At 45.9% G+C, this 22,055-nt stretch overlaps 1 protein-coding gene across 3 annotated transcripts in view; it reads left to right on the top strand.

Moving 5' to 3' along the window:
• Positions 1–1,560: 1,560 nt before the first annotated feature.
• CEP350 (centrosomal protein 350) overlaps positions 1,561–22,055 on the top strand; it is a 50,477-nt gene continuing 29,982 nt past the window's right edge. For 2 of the 3 annotated variants that reach the window (XM_069981159.1, XM_069981157.1), the window contains exons 1-10: positions 1,561–1,654; positions 8,655–8,737; positions 9,172–9,215; positions 11,528–11,642; positions 12,209–12,374; positions 14,769–15,220; positions 17,242–17,355; positions 18,534–18,647; positions 18,739–19,047; positions 19,996–20,606. In XM_069981159.1, coding sequence (XP_069837260.1) covers positions 8,659–8,737; positions 9,172–9,215; positions 11,528–11,642; positions 12,209–12,374; positions 14,769–15,220; positions 17,242–17,355; positions 18,534–18,647; positions 18,739–19,047; positions 19,996–20,606 — 2,004 coding nt within the window. In that variant the 5' untranslated portion in view covers positions 1,561–1,654; positions 8,655–8,658. Of the gene's footprint in view, positions 1,673–8,654; positions 8,738–9,171; positions 9,216–11,527; positions 11,643–12,208; positions 12,375–14,768; positions 15,221–17,241; positions 17,356–18,533; positions 18,648–18,738; positions 19,048–19,995; positions 20,607–22,055 lie in introns of all 3 variants that reach the window. The other variant, XM_069981158.1, reaches the window with a different exon arrangement.

Below are 22,055 nucleotides of genomic sequence, written 5' to 3'. Positions count from 1 at the left end.
GTTCCATGGACTGACATGGTGGTCTGACGGGGGTTCCGAGCGGAATTGTGTATGAACACAGCCTTATGTCTATTAGATCAAATAACTGAGGAAACTATGCGATTGATTCATGTGTGATCAGTAATCAGATGTAGAAGCCAATGTTGCCTTGTTAGGGTACGTGCACACTATGGAATCCAGGCAAATAACCCACCGTGGATTCGGCCGCTTGCCCCCATCTCTGCCCATGCCATAGACTCCGTTGTATGCACAGGCGGATTTCAGCCTGTTCGTTCTTTGGACGCGCGGTGGATTTTGCCAGACCATAGAATGAAGTCTATGGCACGGGTGAAGACGCGTGTGGTCGAGCTGCAGAATCGGCTGTGGGTCATCTGTGTGGATTCCATAGTGCGCACATAACCCACTCTTTCTTTAGGCGGATGGCGAAATATGCCAAACCATAGAATGAAGTATATGGAACCAGCGGAGATGTGAACGGAGGCGTGCTGTGGAATCCCTGGTGGGGATACCCTAAATGTACAGAGGAAATAAAAGTAAAAGACCCAAGTTAAAGTATTGTAAAGGATAAGGAGAGCTGGGATAAAAGATCTCTGAGGGTGCGTTCACACCTACAGGATATGCAGCAGATTTGGTGCTGTGTTCTGTTATTTAAATGAAATCTGCTGCAGAAAATCAGCTGCAGATCCTGTAGGTGTGAACGCAACATGAAAGTGTGTTTTTACACAGACAGATTTATCTGACAGATTTTTGAAGCCAAAGCCAGGAACAGACTATAAACAGAGAACAGATCATAAAAGAAAGACAGATTTCTCCTCTTTTCTAATCCATTCATGGCTTTGGCTTCAAAGTCTGTCAGATAAATCTGTCCGTGTAAACGCACCATAAGATCACTTATGATATGGAGCTCAGCAGGGGGCGACATGGAATACATTTACACTATTGCTCCCAAAGGGCCCTTTTACACAGAAAGATTATCTGACAGATTATCTGCCAAAGATTTGAAGCAAAAACCAGGAACAGACTATAAACAGAGATCAGGTCATACATGAAAGCGTGAGATTCCTCCTCTTCAAATCCAGACCTGGCTTTGGCTTCAAATCTTTGGCAGATAATCTAGATAATCTTTCTGTGTAAAAGGGCCCTAACCTGAGGCTCTTCAGCTGTTGCAAAACTACAACTCCCACCATGGCTGAAAGACACCAAGGCATTGTGGGAGTTGTAGTTTGCCATACGTTGTAGAATATTAGGTATTGCAGGGATGGGGAACTCTCGACCTACAGCTATTGAAAAACTACAGTTCCGATGATGCCTGGACAGACAACCAGGCATGATGGGAAGTGTAGTTTTGCAACAGCTGGGGGGGCCAAGGGTTCCTTATCTCTGGAGTATTCTATCGGCGTAGCGCGCCTCAACCAAGATGGCGCCCGAAGCAGTGACGAGATGGAGGTGTCTGAATTCTCGCGAGATACTGTTACCCTCCCGCTTGCTCTGGCGCTCTTGGAATGTCTGTTGGTGATTGCGTAGTAGCGTCCCCTTACTGCCGACCAATGAGCACGCAGGACGTGACCCCGGAAGCGGAAGTAGTCTGGCTACCTGGAGCAGAAGACAGCTAGACTAGAAGTGGGGTCGGATCGCCTGTGGACCGAGGGATGAGGTAAGTGCGTTACCGGCGGTGAGCCCACCCTGTGTGCTGGTCGGGCGGCCTGACGCGCCAGCCGCTCTCCGGAGCTTCTCTGCTATATTGTCACTTGTTGTCTCTGCGTCCCGTTCTGTTGTCAGACTACAAGTCCCAGCAGGCAGTATGGACGTGCTGCTTGTGGTGATGGCGGGTGGATCGGTGTGAGCTCCCGGGGCTGCTGAACTCGGATCCCGTCAGTCAGTATGGTGGCAGGCCTGGTATATGTAGTGCAGCTCATCACTCTCATAGGTCACAGGAGATTTCCCTGGATTGTGGTTACAGCTGTGTTTCCTCCACTAAGGTAGTGGGGATCCCGGTTGTGTTCAAGCTCAGACTACACTGGGTTTGTTTGTAGTCTGTAACCATGGTGACACATGGATCTGCTGGTAGGAAATAGGTTTCTTTGTACTATATTTTGTACTATATATATATATATATATATATATATATATATATATATATATATATATATATATTATATTTGTTGTGTTATGTTTGCATTTACAGCTTTTTATTATTTTGATTATATTATATATGAAAGTTATCAAATGTAAAATTTAAAGGGGCACTCTGGGTGGGAGGGCTATTTTCACTGCGGTGAATGAAAGCAACTATGTCCACTTACCTCCCCGGTTCCAGCACTGGGTCCCCGGCAGGTTCCTTGTCTATGACGCGGCTTCGCGCTCGCTCAACCATTCAGCGGCTGTAGCGGGGTTCCGCCTCTGCCACTGAATGTCTAAGCAGTCTTGAAACGTTATGCGATGCTGGAACTGGAGAGGTAAGTGGACATCGCTGCTTTCATCCACCCCCTACCCAGCCCCCTCCAGTCCGAGTACCCCTTTAAAGGGAATGATTCACCAAAAAAAAAGAAAATCACTGGCGCCAATCCATAGCGATCATTTCAGAGACTACCGGTAGCAGTATGCCCTATACTACTCTGTAGCTTCAGTGAGGGACAAGATGGCATTAATCCTCCCTGTGAAGAGTCAAGGAGGCGTGTCAGGGCTCTGAAGTGCCTCTAACTGTGACACCTCTTGTAGCTGCTCCTATATGAAGAGCACCTCCATCTCTGAGCGAACCTTCAGCGCGCTTCTTTCATCTGAACCCGACCTCACAGTTTCAGTACCGGTGGCTGAAGAAGTTGGATGTAGCCCTAAGGCTGGCTGGAAAACATGGATATAGCCATAGACTTTATCCATGTGTTACGGGACTCCCTAGGACTGCACCCATCTTTTTCAGCCACTGGTATATAAATGCCGCACGCTCAGGTTCTCTACTCATCACTTTATAGCGGGTGACTACTGATGGGCATCTCCAGTATGTGGAGAAGAGGACAGAATGTCCATCGTTGCTGAGAGCTGAACTTGGTAATGTCAAGAAATCTGACTCCTTGTGGGAGATGGTCTCCTCTGTGTATAATATCAGTCTCCTGCACCCTGCTGTGCACTTTCCCTTGGCATACCTAATGATTGCAGTGGATCTCAGCACCAAGACCCTGACCGTTCAAAACTATTTGCCACATCTGTCAGAAATGTAAAGTTCTTTTTAAAGTGACTGTACCACCAGGCCCAGGCTGAAGCACTGGAGGCGGCCGACCCACCCTTAGTGGGAGGAAACCCTAGCCCCTCTATGATAGGGTTCCATTGATTCTAATGGAGGGGCTGGAGTTTCTTGCCACTGGGGGTGGGTCGGCCGCCTCCAGTGCTTCAGCCTGGGCCTGGTGGTACAGTCACTTTAAGATTGTGTCAGTGCAGGGACTGAGCTTAAAAAAAAAATTACTCATGTGCCCAAGTCGTTTGCTGACATCACACCTGCTTCTGTTCGAGCCACACTATCTGCTTTTGCCTTATCACTGGCCATAGTTGTGGCCTACCTCAACCAATGATTGGTGTGACAGATAGTTTTAGTACAGTTCACACGTACAAGATCTGCAGCAGATCCACCGCAGATTTGATGGTGCAGATTTGATGCTGTGAACAGTTATTTAGATGGAATCTGCTGCGGATCCGCAGCAGAAAATCTGCAGCGGATCTGGTACGTGTGAACGTACCCTTAGAGCAGATTTGATTGCGCAGATTAGAAGTTGCAGATTCAAAGCAAATCTGCACCATTAAATTTGCTGCGGATCCTGTACGTGTGAACTTACCCTTAAAATGCATTCACACGTACAGGATCTGCAGCAGATTTGATGCTGTGTTCAGTTACTTAGTCAAATCTGGATCATGTACATGTAAAGGTTCCCCTAATGTTTAATAAAGAACACAGAGTACACACTACTAAGTGATCTCTCGAGCCCAGCTCATAAATCCAGGTGGTGTACAATGGGTGTGCATATAAAACCTATCAAGATGGATATCTAAAGTACACACACTCCATGGGACAGTATGGCAAGTAAAACAATTGAAATCAATGGTCTACCTGTCTGATACAATCGTTATATGCCATAGTCTGACTATATAATGCTACATGCATGCATAGCAACCAGTAATGAATCACCATAAGGCAGGGATGGGCAACCTGTGGCCCTCCAGCTGTTACAAAACTACAGTTCCCATCATGCTAAAGCTCCAGCTGTCCAAGCTTGATGGGAATTGTAGTTTTGTAACAGCTGGAGGGCCACAGGTTCCCCATCCCTGCCAGAAGGCAACCTGTAATACACAGCACCAGTATAAAGCACAGCAAACACCACTGTATAACCTGCCAATCCATCAGCCTGGCAGGGATTGGAGCGGGGAAAAGTGGTGGTCATTTCCCCTGCAGTACTTAAAAGGGTTCTCCAGAGTCCAGAAAATAAAAGTTTATTTCCAAATCAACTTGTATCAGAAAGTTATACAGATTTGTAATTAACTTATATTTTAAAGAAAAGAACTGCAAGCCTTCCAGTACTTATCAGCTGCTGTATGTCCTTCAGGAAGTGGTGTATTCTTTTCAGTCTGACACAGTGCTCTCTGCTGCCACCTTTGTCCATGTCAGGGACTCTCCAGAGCAGTAGAGGTTTTCTATGGGGATTTGTTACTTCTCTGGACAGTTCTTGACACAGACAGAGGTGGCAGCAGAGAGCACTGTGTCAGACTGGAGAGAATATGCCAGTTCCTGCAGGACGTACAGCAGCTGATAAGTACTGGAAGACTTGAGATTTTTCAAACAAGTAAATTACAAATCTATTTAAGTTTCTGATAGCAGTTAATAAAATAACACCATAATCCCCCCTACCCCCTGAAGTTATTGTGCAGCTTCTTATGAAGACAACCTATTTACCTGTATGAATACCCTAAATTCTATGATCTCTGAAAGTAGATGAGGCAGACATGTAACTACAGTGTGAGCTCTGGTGCCTTTCATGTGAGGCAGGACGGGGCTGATCTGGTAAGGTATAACGGACAGGCTTTCATTAGTTCATCCTATGTGATCGGCCGCTCCCATCTGTCACCATCAGCTTTGTTTTCCTGCATCTGCTGCTTCTTACGGACGCCATGTTACGTGGTTCCCATCAGTTCTCCTGGTCACACTTATGCAAATAGCTGCCTACCCCATAAATAGTGCTTCACTATGGACTTATTGCCTGATAGCGGTGTATATAGGATTCTGTATATAGTGTTCTGTAACCTTGATAACTCTGATCCTGATCTGAGATAATGGCTTCTCAGGACCTCTAGAGCTGATGTCTGCTCTGAGGCCCACATGCCCGGTGTAGTCAGGGGTCAGCACAGATGCATTAAAGGGGTACTCCCCCCTTTTTTCTTTTTTTTTTCAAATCAACTGGTTTCAGAAAGTTGTTTAGATATGTAATTTACATCTGTTTAAAAATCTCCAGTCTTCCCATACTAATTGTCTGCTGTATGTCCTGCAGGAAGTGGGGTATTCTTTCCAGTCTGACACAGTGCTCTCTGCTGCCACCTATGTCTGAGACAGGAAAGTAGCAAATCCCCATAGAAAACCTCTCTCGCTCTGGACAGTTCCTGACATGGACAGAGGTGGCAGCAGAGAGTACTGTGTCAGACTGGAAGAAGAAGTAAATAACAAATCTATATAACTTTCTGACACCAGTCGGTTTGAAAGACAAAGATTTTCACTGGAGTACCCCTTTAAATCTGTGCAGCCCCTATACACAGCCAGCTGCAATGCACACCTGTATATTATGTACCCATCAAGTTATGAGCCATTTGCGCTACAGCAACTCCTCTGTGCCATACTAACCAGCCTTCACTACACACCTGTATCCTGGGCCCAGCAATAAAACACCAGCATGAAATCTCAGTTCAGAGGCTGGGACGGATAGACAGGCTCCTGTCTGTCAATCAAATCACTGTGGGCGAGGGGTGTTACAAAGGAGTTAAAGGGTCAGACCAAGCTTCAATAAAAAAAAACAAAAAAAAAAACATTATTATACCTGCAAGTAATGGACAGGACGGATAGGATCAGCTCTGTGCTACCATGTGTGGATACTAAAGTAGTAGCGGAAATAAAGCAAACACCTAGTAATAAGAAAAAGGGTGATACCACAGCTACACACAGCCCAACCACTCAGTAGGCAAGAGAGAAACGTATTGGCAGAAACCAGCACCCAACTCTGCAGTGTTATACCAGTACAGAGGGACATGGCGATCCCGGTCTGTATGATGGATACCGTGTATCTAAAAAAAAATAAGACCTACCCCAAATAAAAGACCAAACTTAAGTTTGCAGGCTTTTTGGAATAGGGTGAAAATATAAGCTCTAAACAATAAGCCCTAGTTACAGTCAGCTGACGAGACCCCTGACACTGAGGGGATGAGCATCAGCCAATCAGTGCAGGACTTGTTATGCCCCGCCCCCAGATGCACAGTTGGGGGAACTGAATATGGGGGCCAAGTACAGGAGGAAGGGGGGGAGGTATACAGTATGGGGGGACAACTACAGAGAGGGGGGAGGTATACAGTATGGGGGGACAATTACAGAGAGAAGGGGGAGGTATACAGTATGGAGGGATAACTACAGAGAGAAGGGGGAGGTATACAGTATGGAGGGATAACTACAGAGAGAAGGGGGAGGTATACAGTATGGAGGGATAACTACAGAGAGAAGGGGGAGGTATACAGTATGGGAGGGATAACTACAGAGAGAAGGGGGAGGTATACAGTATGGAGGGATAACTACAGAGAGGGGGGGAGGTATACAGTATGGAGGGATAACTACAGAGAGGGGGGGAGGTATACAGTATGGAGGGATAACTACAGAGAGGGGGAGGTATACAGTATGGAGGGACAACTACAGAGAGGGGGAGGTATACAGTATGGAGGGACAACTACAGAGAGAAGGGGGAGGTATACAGTATGGGGGGGACAACTACAGAGAGGGGGGAGGTATACAGTATGGGGGGGACAACTACAGAGGGGGAGGTATACAGTATGGAGGGACAACTACAGAGAGGGGGGGAGGTATACAGTATGGAGGGATAACTACAGAGAGGGGGAGGTATACAGTATGGAGGGACAACTACAGAGAGGGGGAGGTATACAGTATGGGGGGGACAACTACAGAGAGGGGGAGGTATACAGTATGGAGGGACAACTACAGAGAGGGGGGGAGGTATACAGTATGGAGGGATAACTACAGAGAGGGGGAGGTATACAGTATGGAGGGATAACTACAGAGAGGGGGAGGTATACAGTATGGAGGGACAACTACAGAGAGGGGGAGGTATACAGTATGGGGGGGACAACTACAGAGAGGGGGGAGGTATACAGTATGGAGGGATAACTACAGAGAAGGGGGAGGTATACAGTATGGAGGGATAACTACAGAGGGGGGAGGTATACAGTATGGAGGGATAACTACAGAGAGGGGGGAGGTATACAGTATGGAGGGATAACTACAGAGAGGGGGGAGGTATACAGTATGGAGGGATAACTACAGAGAGGGGGGAGGTATACAGTATGGAGGGATAACTACAGAGAGGGGGGAGGTAGACAGTATGGAGGGATAACTACAGAGAGGGGGGAGGTAGACAGTATGGAGGGATAACTACAGAGAGGGGGGAGGTATACAGTATGGGGGGGGGGACAACTACGGGGGGGGGGTGAGGGAGTTGTACAGTATGGAGGCATAACTACAGAGGGGGGAGGGAGGTATACAGTATGAAGCCCTAACTACAGGGGAACTTACTGTATAGGAGCCTAGCAACAGTGGGACATACAGTATGGCAGCTAGCTAACATATAAAGTGGGGGCTACAGTTTAGGGCAGGGATGGGGAACCTTCGGCCCTCCAGCTGTTGCAAAACTACAATAGCCGTCATGCCTGGACAGCCAAAGCTTTGGCTGTCCAGGCATGATGGCTATTGTAGTTTTGCAACAGCTGGAGGGCCGAAGGTTCCCTATCTCTGGTTTGGGGGTGTACTGTGTTTCTCCAAAAATAAGACATACCCCTGAAAATAAGCCCTAGATGTTTTATTCCCCCAGATAAAAAAAAAGTGATTTAAGCCCGGTCTTATTTTTGGAAAAACACGGTAGCAGGGCCAGTGTTCCCCCAATTTCTGGTGAAAGTATTAGGCTATAGAATCTATAGATGGCTTGTGTACCTCCACACAGGGACCAGGATGGTCGTCTTGCTTTCCTCATGTCTTCTTTTTCTTTGAAACATTCAACACACTTGGAACATACATGCCCAATTTATTGAGGTTGCCTCGATGTTCTAGGGGGGGGTGCATGTTGGTTGCCATGTGGCTTTCTCAGAAATGTTCCTGAAGCCCCAGTCAGACCTATAGGGCTAAGCATAGCCCCCAGCATGTCATGTTACGCTGGCTGCTGTCCCTAACTAAACCTCAGCATCCCCTAGCCTGCATATGATCCCTGTCCCCTGCAGCTGTCGCCGAGAGCCTCCAACTCTGTGGATCTTATGACAAGTTGGCCAGTCCTCTGCCTGTGCTGTGCGGGGGTGGTTTGGCTGCTGGGGGATTGTAACTCTTACTTTCTGCCCTTTTTTCCTGTCTCCTGTAGATGAATGGCTGAGAAGAGTTTATGGAGAACATCAGCTTTATACCGGGATTTACCTCATCAGCCATCTCGGGAGACTATTCAAGGTAGGCTGTAGTATGGTCGTAGCTGTGATGAGATTTACAGATGGGCATGTTACCATCATATCCAAATCTGTCAGTTCCATACAGTCAGCTAATAAAATGGCACTTAGGGAAAGATGCAAGACATGGTAGGGTATTTCCTACACCTATATATACCCACTTACTATTGCAAATATATATATGTATCCTATGTAGGATTAGAAAACACATAAGCTGCTCTACTCCATGAACAGCGCCAACCTTGTCCTCAGTTTGTGTGCAGTATTGCAGCTCAGTTCTATAGAAGTGAATGGAGCTGGACCACACAGAACCTGGGGACAGTTGTGCTGCTGTTTTTGGAAGAAAGCGGCAATATTCTTTTTAATCTTGAACAGCCCCTTTAACATGTATCAGCAGGCAGTATGGTGAATGCTTAAAGCCCTTTTTTTGTGTCACAGAAATAAGCAAAGCATGGAAGACAATCTCTGACACGAAAGCTGCTGTAAGTATAAATCGTTGCTGCAATACTTCCATGTAGCATGCACAACTTTTCATGTCTTGAAAATTTTCTGGCTCTCTTGCTGTCAGTGAATGGAAGTATTCTTGCGTACATGCCAAAGCTAAAATATGATATGGTTATCTTGACACGTGCGTCCGAGGTGCAGTGGTTTTCTTTTTCCCATTCAGCTGCTCTGTCTGTGAGCTGGAGAAGGGGGGGAAAAATGGAGTGGGTTATCCCATGGCACATCATACACCAGTGGAGCCAGACCCCATATGCCTTAAAGGAGTAATCCAGCGCAACAAAAACATGGCCACTTTCTTCCAGAGACAGCACCACTTTTGTCTCCAGTTCAGGTGTGGTTTGCAATAAAGCTCCATTCACTTCAATGGAACCAAGCTGCAAACTGCACCCAAACTAGAGACAAGAGCAGTGCTGAATCTGGAAGAAAGTGCCATGTTTTTGTAGCACTGGATAACTCCTTTAAAAGCATCCACTTTTTTTTGTCTGGTCTTTTAGGTGGATCATGTAATAAACATCTACAATGGAGCTTCCAACACAATGTGTACATAGTATAACAGGTTAAATGTTACCACTGTTGTATCTGTGTCTACCCTCCAGGCTCCTAGCACAATACATTGTAATATCCTAAGGGTAGTAGAGAGAGAGAGAACTGCACATAGTCTGCTGTGGTGTTGTCTTGGTATATACATGTACATGTGTATATACCACACATAGAACACTTAGATGTCACTGGCACCAGAAAGTTATACAGATTTGTAGGGTTGGAGTCTTCCAGTATTTCTCAGAAGCTGTATGCCCTGCAGGAGGCAATGTAGTCTTTCCAGTGAGAGGTTTGCTATGGTGATTCGCTCCTACTCTGGACAGCTCCAGACACAGGTGACAGCAGGGAGCACAGTGTCTAACTGGAAAGACTGCATTACTTCCCCCAAGACATACCGCAGCTGGTAAGTACTGGAAGGCTTTAGTTTTCTTTAACTAGAAGTGTTTTACAAATCTTTATAACTTTCTTACACCAGAAAGTCTCTGTCACTGTTTAGACTATAATATGTCCACGTACAATGCATGAGAAGTGTCAAAGTCTACAGTTTGACCGATATGCTTTCAGAATTGTCAGTAAGTATACAAATGGTTAACAGGCTTTGCCTATTTGTCAGCTGAAAAGATCTAGAGGAGTTTTTAGCCTCCTAATAGTAATGTTTCCATAACCTAACAGTAAGCATAGATCTTAAAGAGAATGTGTCAGCTGTAAATTACCTTCTGAACTGCTGACACTCTTAGGGCCCTATTCCACCGGACGCAAATCGTTCGAATCTAAACGATAATCGTTCGGTTGAAATGCAGTTAACGATTAACGACCGAACGAGAAATCGTTCATCGCTTTATAAGACCTGGACCTATTTTTATCGTTGCTCGTTCGCAAAACGTTCGCATTGAATAAGACGTTCGGTCGTTCACAGTAGATACGAACGTAATAGCGAAGAAATAACGATCGCAATTACACTCATAAGTAACGATTATCATTCCATGGAAATGAGTGAACGTTTTCAGGTCTTTCGCAATAGCGGTCATTTGAGATCGTTCACGATTATGCAAACAATTATCGTCCGGTGTAATAGGGCCCTTTGATAGCTGTTAGGTCAAGGAAACACATGGTACCTTCCCTATATCCAGCTGTGCTTCCAGGATGTAGAGGCATGCTTTTATTCTCTGGTGCAAAGAGTCAAACCCCAAGCTCGTGATCTGCTGCAAGCTGGAATGTCTCCTCTCCCTGCCCCCTCCCCACTTGATTGACACCTGGAAGCTGATTTCCAAGTAGGATCAGCTATAAGAGGGGGATATGAGGAGATGTTAGGGTATGTGCACACTATGAAAATCACACGGATAACTTGCTGTGGATTCCGTGCACGCTTCGCCTTGACTGTCCGCCCGTTCCATAGACTCCATTCTATGCTCGGGTGGATTCTGCCGTCCACCCAAAGAATTGACATGTCAATTCTTTTTGCAGACAATGGAATCTGCCCAGCATAGAGTGGAGCCTATGTGACGGGCGGAAGTTCCAATGGGGTGGGGGTGGGGTGTTCTGGGCGAGTAGCGGAATCTTATACGCTTGTACTTTAGAATAAAGCATATAATATTGGAAAGTTGCAGAACATCTTTGTCCAGTGAATATGCATTCTATACACCTTAGATTAGTATGGGTGCTGTATTGGTAGATTGGTATGGGTGCTGTATTGATTTTCTCACTTCCTAAATTTACTTCATGTTTCAGTCTGTATTTGTCGCCCCCTCAGCTTAGGCACACTGAAAATAAGCTGGATGTGGCCCCCACGAGCAGTGCAGTGTTTGACCCCATCATGGACACCAAAAGGGCTGGAAGCAGCGCTACCCGGAAGATCAGTAGAAAGGGTAGGTGCATGCCGATTGTTATATATGCTGCTATAACTTATGATGTCTTCTTACAATTGATGCCTTTAGAGGGTAATTTGCCGGTAATTGTTACTGGGCTTGTGGTTTTCAAGTTTGCTTGTCACTGGAAAAAAATCTTTTGACGCGTTCTAGTGTCATGTCAAATGTTTTAATAGGTTTGGCTGTTTAGACCCCCACCCATCTCAAGATGGAGCTGGGGAAAAACTTGGCTAACTGTTCATGAACCTGGCTAGTGATCTCCATCCCAGTGCAGGAGATGGACTCCATCTTTAGACGTCGTCTTCTGCAGCGAGCTGGGAAGTGAAGCACAGGACTCCTAAGTATTGGAATAGGAGCCTGTTGGGTTATCTCACAGGCAGTCGTCCTTATATCCCATCTGTGGATGACAATCCTTGGAGACGCTACAAGCTGTAACTATTTAGGGGCTTTGTTACGTGTGTTTGCGTTTCAGTGTTGTCATGAGTAAGTCTTCTTGAAAGGTGTCTGTTCCCTTCCCTTGTTATATATTATAGCAAAGAAAAATGTTTCTTGTTGTATTCCTATAGATGGTCGATATCATGAGGATCCAAGCGCTTACCACAGCAGGCATTCCCATCCAACCAAAGCTGGTAGAGAGAGGTCTTCTCGCAGTCCATTACGTGTCACTACCCTGGACAGCAATGTAAAAAGCTCCTGTCGCGTCGGCTTCCGAGAACCTCTGGCTTCTTATCGGTAAGGACAAAATACTAGAGAATGCATATATATTAGTTTTAGTTCTTTATAATTTTTTTTACATTTTTTTTTAGACTTTAACTTTATAAGCTAATATGGTATATGTCTCCTAATTACACACACATTTCCTGGTTGATATGTTGTACATTTTGTTATATGTGATAACTTGACAAGTCTTATATGTATTGTCCAGCACTGCAGTGGTTAGTAAAACCTGGAACGTATTGTACAGATACAAGCAATAACATCCTAACATGTCACAGGAACTGGAGCCAGATGCGTTCCTTAGTCATAGCATGTGATAACCCATAAATGCCCTTCTTAAAACATCTGAGCAGTGATCGCATGATTCAGCAATGTGTGTAAAATATAAAAGCTGAAACAGAAGACTTTGCAGATTCGACGTGTTATGATAAACAGTGAATTCACATCATTTAATTTCAAAACCAAGTACTTTGCCTTGGGTTAGGTATTGTTTAAAGGGAATCTGCCAGCACCTGGGTCTACCTGAGGTGCTGACAGTGTGTTGGAGCTGGCAATAGTCCCTTGTGAGCGTGGTACCTTTTGGTAATTTGTCTATAGAGTGAATTATGCACAATCTCAGGTCTCCTACTGTAATGAAGTCAAAGAGGAGTTGTTGATCAGCGTTTGTGCTGCACTCTGGCAGCCTGACCACTGCTTCCTCCTCTTCATGAATAATCATTGCTGCCCGATCTCCGGCTCGCTCGGCTATCAGTCAGTATTTGCCAATAGAGGACTGATCTGCAATCAGGTATAGTTTAACCTTATAGACTATGTAGGAGCTGTGGTGTAGGGGTAAATCACTTGTCTACAGATTAGCACCAGTTTGTTTTCTTTGGTCTCAATCCACTGATGGAAATTACAGGGTTTTTTTTTGTTTTTGTTTCTTCCTCATTATTGTTTCATTTTTAAAAGTCCAAAGAATTCCCAATCAGATCCAAATTAGTTTTAAAATGTATTCTTTTTTTAATAAAGAGATGAGGGGGAAAAAATAGTTATTTCTTTTTATTTTTCTAATCATTGTATTAAAAAAAACTAATTTGGACTTGATTAGGAATACTTTTACACTTTTAAACATGATACAATAATAATAAAAAAATAACGATGTTTCATTTCCATCAACTGCTGGCAGGTCTCTAGACAGGTGATTTACCCCTAGACCACAGCTCCAAGACGTGAGGGGGTTGAGCTATATCTGATTTCAGATCAGTCCTCTGTTGGCAAATAGTGACTGTCAGCTGAGCGAGCAGGAGGCTGAGCAGCAGAGATTGTCCATGGAGAAGAGGGAGGAGTGGTGAGGCGGCCTGTGTGTGGCACAAACACTAAGCCACAACTCCTCTTTGACTCTTCATTACAGTAGGAAACCTGAGATTGCGCATAATCCTCTCCACAGACAAATTACCAAAAGCCACCATGCTTACTAGGGGACTGCCAGCTACAGCACACTGTCAGCATCTCAGGTAGGGCCCGGGAGCTGACAGATTCCCTTTAAATGTCTCAATCAGTTCACATGGATGTGAAGACTATACTACAGAGTCTGCCCCTATCCAGTATAATTTTATATCTCCTAGATCTAGGAGATTGTCACTTGATTACTAAGCCTAGCATATGGCTTAGGGTCCTATTCCACGGGCCGAGCAGGGGCCGATCACTGATGTAGATCGGCGCTCGTTTACTGAGCCTATTCCACGGCCCCGATGATCATTTAGTGAGGGCTGCAGGGACATTGTTACCGATGTCCTTGCAGCCCTTGTTTTATACATTACCTGTCCGGGCTGCAGGTCTCCTCCTTCTCTCCCGGTCCCGCGCCGCAGCAACTTCTGAGTGGGGCTGTCTGAACTGACAGACCGCTCAGCCAATCACTGGCCACTGCGGTTCCGGCCAGTGATTGGCTGAGCGGTCTGTCAGTTCAGACAGCCCTGCTCCGAAGCTGCTGCGGCGCGGGACCAGGAGAAAGAGAAGACCTGCAGCAGGGACAGGTAATGTATGATGTTTTGAAATCGTTGGTCGCCGCCGCGCACCGCTATTCCACCGTAGCGATGTGCTGGTTGCGAACGATGATTTTAGGTTTGAACCTAAATGAACGATCAGCCCATGACACGGTCATCAGCTGATCGTTTCTCTCTATTCCATGGAGTGATAATCGGCCGAATCGGGCTCCGTGGAATAAGCCCCTTAGGCAGCCAGGGCCACACGAGTGATCAATTCGTTGTTTGTGTGGCCCTTTACTTCTGTCATTTGTCAGCTGCACATGTCCACTTCGCAGGCGGCGTGCTGTCACCAAACAATGATCAGCTGACAAGCGAGCATTTACATTACATTATAAACATAGCCTTGAAATGTGTTTTTTTTTTTTTTTTTTAAATCCTGTAGGGAAGTCCTGTCTTCAGAAGAGAAGGGCTTAGGATCCGCACTAAAGAAAAATGTTCAAGAAGAAGCAAAGGACTTTGATAGCACACGCTCTTCTGCTGTGGACGAAACCACTGTACGCTACCTTAATGATAGACTGGCCATTGATAATCTACATTGGCAAGTACATCAGTCTCAAATAGACCGCAGCAGTGACTACAGGACTGTGACCCCAACAGACCCTTCCCAGCACCACCCCACAGTCAGCCCTTTGAGTAACAGATTAGAGACTTTAAAAAGGAGGCAACCTGATGCCAAACTAGAGAAACTGAAAGAGCGAATCCGCAGACAGTGGGAACTTTCTGAGGAACGGGATAGCAAAGAACGTCTTCCAGAATCCATTAATGTCACGGAAAATGCAACAAACACAAAAACAAGGAAAGTAACAACTGCTCCACCGGCTCCATCTTATCGAGGTGAGAGTCACTAGTGTCATGCTTCTACCTTTTTCACTTTTGGCATCCACCTTAGCCATGTAAATAATCCAGTGCTAGTTAAAGGGGTATTCCAAGGGTCACATCATCCATTGAATGTCTATGGAGCTACTGATAGCCAGGTACAATTGTCAGCTGTCTATATCCAGCAGCTCCATAGGGTCCGTTCACACTGAGTAAAACAGGCGGAATTTCGCACAGAGCCCCCGCCGAGGACTCCGCTCGGAATCCCGCCTGCCTCAGTGTGTCAGTTTGATGCCTCGTGCACCTCCGCTCTCTGCTCAAAGAATTGACATGACATGTCTGTGTGGAATTCCGCCTGTTTACTCATTGTGAACAGACCCTTAGCGTATAAAGTGGCGACGCACACAAACAACTTGCTGCTCCTTTCTGAACTGCAATTCTGGTCCCCTTCCCTGAGAGTGCAGAGTAACCCAGCGATCTGACCCTTATCCCCTATTCTGTGTTTAGGTGATAAGTGTTTGCTTGGAATACCCCTTAAATATTAGGCATAGTTTACTACTATTTGTATTCTGAAAATGTGTCCTAATTTCTTTTCTTTACTTCACTCAACATCACAACTTGTTACTTTACATTCAGTGAAAGGGACACGTTACTTAGGATTGCTTGGCACCCCCATCCCATGTTGATATGCACTTATTCATATGACCACTTGAGGGCAGTCCAGACACCCTCCTCAAAGAGTAGCAGTCATTAAAATAAAAGATGTCAACCGTTTTGATCGGTCAGGGTCTGTGTGCTCAGGCCGTGACTGATCTGGAGAATGAGCTGGGAAAATTCAGCGTATTTTCTCCCAGCTCTTTGTCCATGAAGTGGAGAGGTGCATAATGTAACTTTATGGAGCTATGCAGCTCACACAGAGCGGAGAAAGGAACTCATGGCAGCGCAGACTTCTCCCGGCTCGTCCTCCTGATTAGTCACGGACTGAACACTTGGACTCCAACCAGTCAAATCTTTTTACCTGTCTCTGTGATGAAGGGATTGGGAAGGAGTCTCTCTGCTCATTTCTTCTTTTCCTGTAAAGCAGCTTCTGTGTGCGTTCCACATTTGTTTGGGTGATGGACCAGGGAGATCATAAGCATGCAAGTCCTTTATCTATTGTAACCCATAACACAGGCCCCCTACAGTCATAATGTAAGGCTGCTGTTATGAGTACTGTAGTCTTGGCTTTGGAGTTCCTGCTGTGTGCTGATGTCAGACACAGACCGGGACCCATGCCTCACCACAGCTCTAGATCAGGGGTGTCAAACCTGTGGCCCACCAGCTATTGCAAAACTACAATTCCCATCATGCTTGGACAGCCAAAGCCAAGGATTGGTCCTCCAGGCATGATGAAAATGACAGTTTTGCAACATCAGGACGGACGCAGTTTTAATAACTGCAAATAATAAGGTTTGCAATATATCTGCTCTTTTACCACTTTATATGTCATATATACTTTCTTTACTTCTATGTGTTAGTTGTGTGTTGTAAAATCTCAATAAAAATTGACAGTTAAAAAAAAAAAAACATTTTATGTAAGCTGATATCTTCGGATAACAGTTTCACAGCCTTTGTGTTTTATATTGACAGGAAGGAGATGAGATCTTTTCTTAAAGGGGTTTTTAACTCAAGTGGTGTCAGATAGTTATACAGATTTGTAAATTACTTCTATTTAAAAAAACTAAATCAGGTTTACCAGAACTTATCAGCTGCTGTATGTCCTGCAGGAAGTGTTGTATTCGGTTTGTTCTGACACAGTGCTCTCTGCTTCTTCCTCGGTTGGTGACAGAAACTGTCCAGATTAGTAACAAATCCCCACAGAAAACTTTTGCTTTGGAAAGTTCCTGATATGGGCAGAGAGAGTACTGTGTCAGACTGGAACCAATACACCAATTCTTGCAGGGCATACGGCAGCTAATAAGTACTGGAAGACTTGAGGGATTGAGTAAATCTTTAATTCTTCCCCTTCTAATTTTTTTTTTTTTTTTTTGCTTTTGTAGGTTTTAATCCTCCAGAAATGAAAATTCGTACTCCAGATGGCAAAGTTTGGGCGAAGGAAGAATTTCAAAACCTCAGCACACAGATACATGGAGCATTAGCCACATCATTCCAAGGTGAGTCCAGAGGAAATATCAGGGAGGGAAGGAAAAAAAAAAAAAATAAACATTTAACAAGTGTGGGAATAAGTAAAACGGTTTGGTGAACTCTGCATTCATCACCTATCCACTATGTAGGTACTAAATGATCATCGCTGGGGTTCCAATTGCAGGTATCTCGAGAGTGCCCATTGAGATCAGAGCAGCAGTGTGCTTCCATGACCACTACTCCATTCCCTGTTTAATGGAATGACTGCCACAGCTGACATCTGTCTCCTCAATCACAGTTAAAAGGGTTATCCAGTGCTACAAAAACATGGCCACTTTCTTTTAGAGACAACACGACTCCTGTCTCCAGTTCAGGTGCTTTTTGCAATTAAAGGGGTTATCCAGCGCTACAAAAACATGGCCACTTTTCCCCCTACTGTTGTCTCCAGTTCAGGTGCAGTTTGCAATTAAGCTCCATTTACTTCAATGGAACTGAGTTTCAAAACCCCACCCAATCTGGAGACAACAATAGGGGGAGAGTGGTCATGTTTTTGTAGCGCTGGATAACCCCTTTAAGCTCCATTCACTTCAATGGAACTGAGCAGCAAAACCCCGCCCAAGCTGGAGACAAGAGTGGGGCTGTCTCTGGAAGAAAGTGGCCATGTTTTTGTAGCGCTGGATAACCCTTCTAATGGAGTGGTAGTCATCCAAGTGCACTACCGCTCCAGTCACACAGGGCATTCAGGGACATCTGTTTCTAAGATAACTACAAGTCTTGGTAATGCTGTTATAGTGGTATTTCTATGTATCTGTGCATAGGTTGCAGTTAATTGCAGGAAAAAAAACTTGCACTCCTCACTCCCCCACCATGGCTATCTCCGTGTCGGTCTGTGCCGTGAAGTATGTCCTTGTTTCTGTGTTGCTCAAGGACTATATTGCTCTGTCAATCACTGACCGCAACAGTGTGCCGCCTGAGCCAAGTGAAAAGGTCCTTATGCCGATACCAACTCATGGAAGGTCTTGCACTTGGATCAACATCACGACAGTGGTGACAGCAGGGGAGCAAGGAATAGTTTTCTTTTCTATTATGTTTTCTAAGAAGAGAGGGGCCTAATAAAATACATTGAAATGCTTGATGTTTCAGCATTTAATAAAACAAAGATTCCTTATTTAGTTGTGTCATAGTCATAGTTAATCTTTGCACACAGAAGGATCGCCTTCCAATGAGAAGTCATCTAGAGAAAAAAGAACATCCAGACCAGTGAGGAAGGTTCAGAGATTGGCAGGAACTGGCGGAGAAGCAAATCCTGATGGAAAGACAGGTAAAGAGAAGTGACTCTGAAACATGTCTTATTCATGTGTCTCTAAAGCTGTATGTTCTACTAGTTATTGTTTGCTCTGTGAATCGTACAGGACATATAATCAGCACATCGTCTTGGAGAGATGGGCAGAAACTGATCAAGCAGATCTTAGGCCCTGCACCCAAAGCTGAGAGAGAATCAAAGTCTCAGTCTAATGACCATCAAGCAGTCAAAGGGGCCTCAGCAGCTGATGGTCAGGCTGCCAAGAGAGCAGGGTCAAAAGAAAGAATCTCTGAAAAAAGGACTGTGCCCAGTGAGCGACAAAAGGAAAAGCGCTCTAAGTCAAGCGATCGCCTCAGTCACAAAACAATCCCATCCAAAGAGGCACCAAGGGAAGATGGTGACAGACTTCTTAAACCAGGTTGGCACATTATCTGTAGGATCTGTGGTTCATATTGTGCCTTCAGCTGATAAAGGCCAACCTTCCAGATCAGGGGGGTATTTTGGCTCTGATGTTGGTGTTGTGTTTTTTTCTTTTTTAAGCAAGCTATTTTAACATTCAAAGGGATGTAGCACTAAGTTGAGCGTGTCTCTTTTAGTGCTTGGTAAGGGTCTCGGCACCCAGATCTTTAGCAATCAAAAATTTCTTAAAATGATAGCCATCCTTTAAAGGCTATTGATGCCAGGAAACTACTCTCCAATACAGCATGGTAGCCTTTAAAGGGGTTGTGTGGGGAGCAGTGGAAGTTTCTTGCATTTCCACATTTCAGAAGTATACCCTCCGCAGGGGTTGGCAGTGCACGAGATGTCCAGTAGCTGTGCGATGTTGCTGAGATATACACTAGCCCACTCCTATGTTGGAAGGTATGCTTCCAAGGCCTAGTAATGCGGAAGTGAGCACCATGTAGCAGAAGGCCTGAGCCACCATTTTCTTCCTGCACAACCCCTTTAAGTGGTCTGGTCTATTTAAACTTTTGACATGTTAAATAAACATGTTAAAAGTTTTTGGTCTATCGGGACTCCAGTCCTGAGACCTACATGCTTTGCCGATTTGCTAGGTATAGCCAGGTGAAGTGTGTGGCTGAGCACTTCTTTTCCTAGCTCTGCACTCAGCCTATATGATTGGAGGAGACGGGCACCGTCCTAAATCCGTGGAGCCCAGCTCTTGCATTGAGTCAGGTTGAGCGGGGAGTGAAGCACCACTCTCAACCACAAACTTCTGACTATATCTAACAATCATATCTTTCCACATGTCTGTGCAACGCTTTAGCATTCCCAATGGACACATTAGAAGTTTGCCATACTCTTGTCTTACAGCTATCTATCCATTTTAGTTACCAACATTTATTGAATGTTTTTCTGTATACAGGAAGCTCTTCAAGTCAGTCGGATTCCCGTCATGCTCAGAAGTCTAGTAGAAGTCAAATGGGCCCAGCGAGCAAAATCAGAAACTCCCACTCTGCGGAGGACCAGAAACATCAGGACGTTTCTGCAGAAGTGAAGAAAGATTTCTTACCACTAGAAATAAGGGGCATTTTAGATGATCTGCAGCTAGATAGCGGTTTAGATTGTCCAAAACAAACTCAGAAGAGGAGCCACAGTCCAGCCAAAAGGAAATCCGAGAAGGGGCAGGTCTCAGAGGAACCGCACGCGTCTTCTAAAAGGAGACATTACGACTCCGAGCAGGTACGCATGTATATTATGCGCCAGCAAGAGGAAAGGAAGAAGAAGCAGAATGAGCAGAAAGCGGCCCAGCGGCAGGCAGAGGAACAAAAGAATAAGCGTCTGCAAGAACTTTATCAGAAACAAAGAGAGGCTTTCAGCAAAGCAAAAAACATCACAACTGTGCAAAGAGAAAAAGAAGCTCAGGAGCCAGCGTCGCACAAGTCTCTGGATCTGCATGTACCTCGGCCACAGGACACTTACAGCAAACTGCTGCTGGGAGAGACTTGGCCTCCAAAGACTGAACAAGAGAAACAGGTAAATTGTCATCATGTGAAGCTTTTCTGTCTGTAACCAGGAAGCTACATTATACATAACTGTAGCTGGCAGCAAAGAGTGCATGTGTATTTCTGTGCGGAGAGGAGAGGCCAGTAAACATCCCATTGAAACCATAGAACACTCATCCCAGATCCCAACTGATAAAAACTTTACGTGTAAAATGTTTTTTTGACAGTGACACTTAAACTCTTTAACTTTCTCGTGCGTCTTATTGGGGGACACAGATACCATGGGTATAGGCTGCTGCCACTAGGAGGCGCTGACACTAAGAGAAACAAAGGAAGTGACTCCTCCTGAGCAGGATATACCCGCCCACAGGCACTGAGCTAAACCAGTTTAGCTTAGTGTCAGTAGGAGGCAGACACAGGTCTGGGTTCTCCAGACCAGTTTCTTCCTTTATGTTTAGTTAGTTGGTTTTTCTTTTTCCTTCTAGGTCCTATGGATTCTTGGGCACGGTGGGTTATCTAAAACTCACCCTGATCCCCCCACTATGCGACCAGGGAACAGACCATAAATGTAAATGGGCTGTGACCCCTCGGTCGCCACCGGCCGGCAACGTGACACCAGGGCCCCAGATCAGTCTGACTATCTGGTCGCCTTTCTGCGGACTCTGTATCCGCACAGCCCCTTCCCGCCTCGCCCCCCAAAGCTTGGCGCGTTAAGGTGAGGCACCCACCGGCTGAAGACGACAATGGTGAGTATGTGCTCCTATATAGGTGAGTATATTCCCCCTGCCCTCCCTCCCAGGCCACCATTTTACTCCACATAGGCAGCTCTCCCTCTCCAGTCACTTGCAGCCCTCCCCAGGCAGATACTCCTCTCCCCTCAGTCGGTAGCAGGCCAGCCCTCTCCACCATTTTATTTTTATTAGTGTCTCTCTCTCTGGGTGCCACTGTGAGGGATGTTCCTCCCCTGACTGGGTGCTGCGCAGGCCGCAGCTTCCCGCACTTTTCCTTTTCATGTGGCTCTAGAGACCATACTAAAGGATGCTCCGCCCCTTTTCCCTAAGCCCCGCCCCTTACCGGGTGCCGCGGCATCCTGCCCTTTTTTCCCTATATTGTGGCTCTCCAGAGTACACACAGGGCTACCTCCGCCCCCTCCTGATATGCCCCGCCCCTTTTCGGGCGCTGCGCGGCCCTCTTCATTACTTCTCATTATGTTTGGCTCTCACTGGAGCCTGCTCTGGGGATGCCCCGCCTTCTCAGGTAAGCCCCGCCCCTTCCGGGTGCCGCGCGGCCCGGAGAATTGCGCCTTTTTTCTTAACTGTGGAGCCTGCACTGGAATGCTCCGCCCCCTCCCGGCAGGCCCCGCCCCCTTCGGGAGTCGGGTGGGCCTCAGCATCCCACCTTAATCTTACCTGTGGCTCTCCGTGGAGCCTTCACAGTAAGATGCTCCGCCCCCTCCCGGTAGGCCCCGCCCCTTTTCGGG

This window comes from Dendropsophus ebraccatus, chromosome 8 (assembly GCF_027789765.1).
Source record: "Dendropsophus ebraccatus isolate aDenEbr1 chromosome 8, aDenEbr1.pat, whole genome shotgun sequence".
NCBI lineage: Eukaryota > Metazoa > Chordata > Amphibia > Anura > Hylidae > Dendropsophus > Dendropsophus ebraccatus.
Note: the sequence above shows the minus strand (reverse complement) of the source record. Positions and strands in the feature narration are given on the sequence as shown.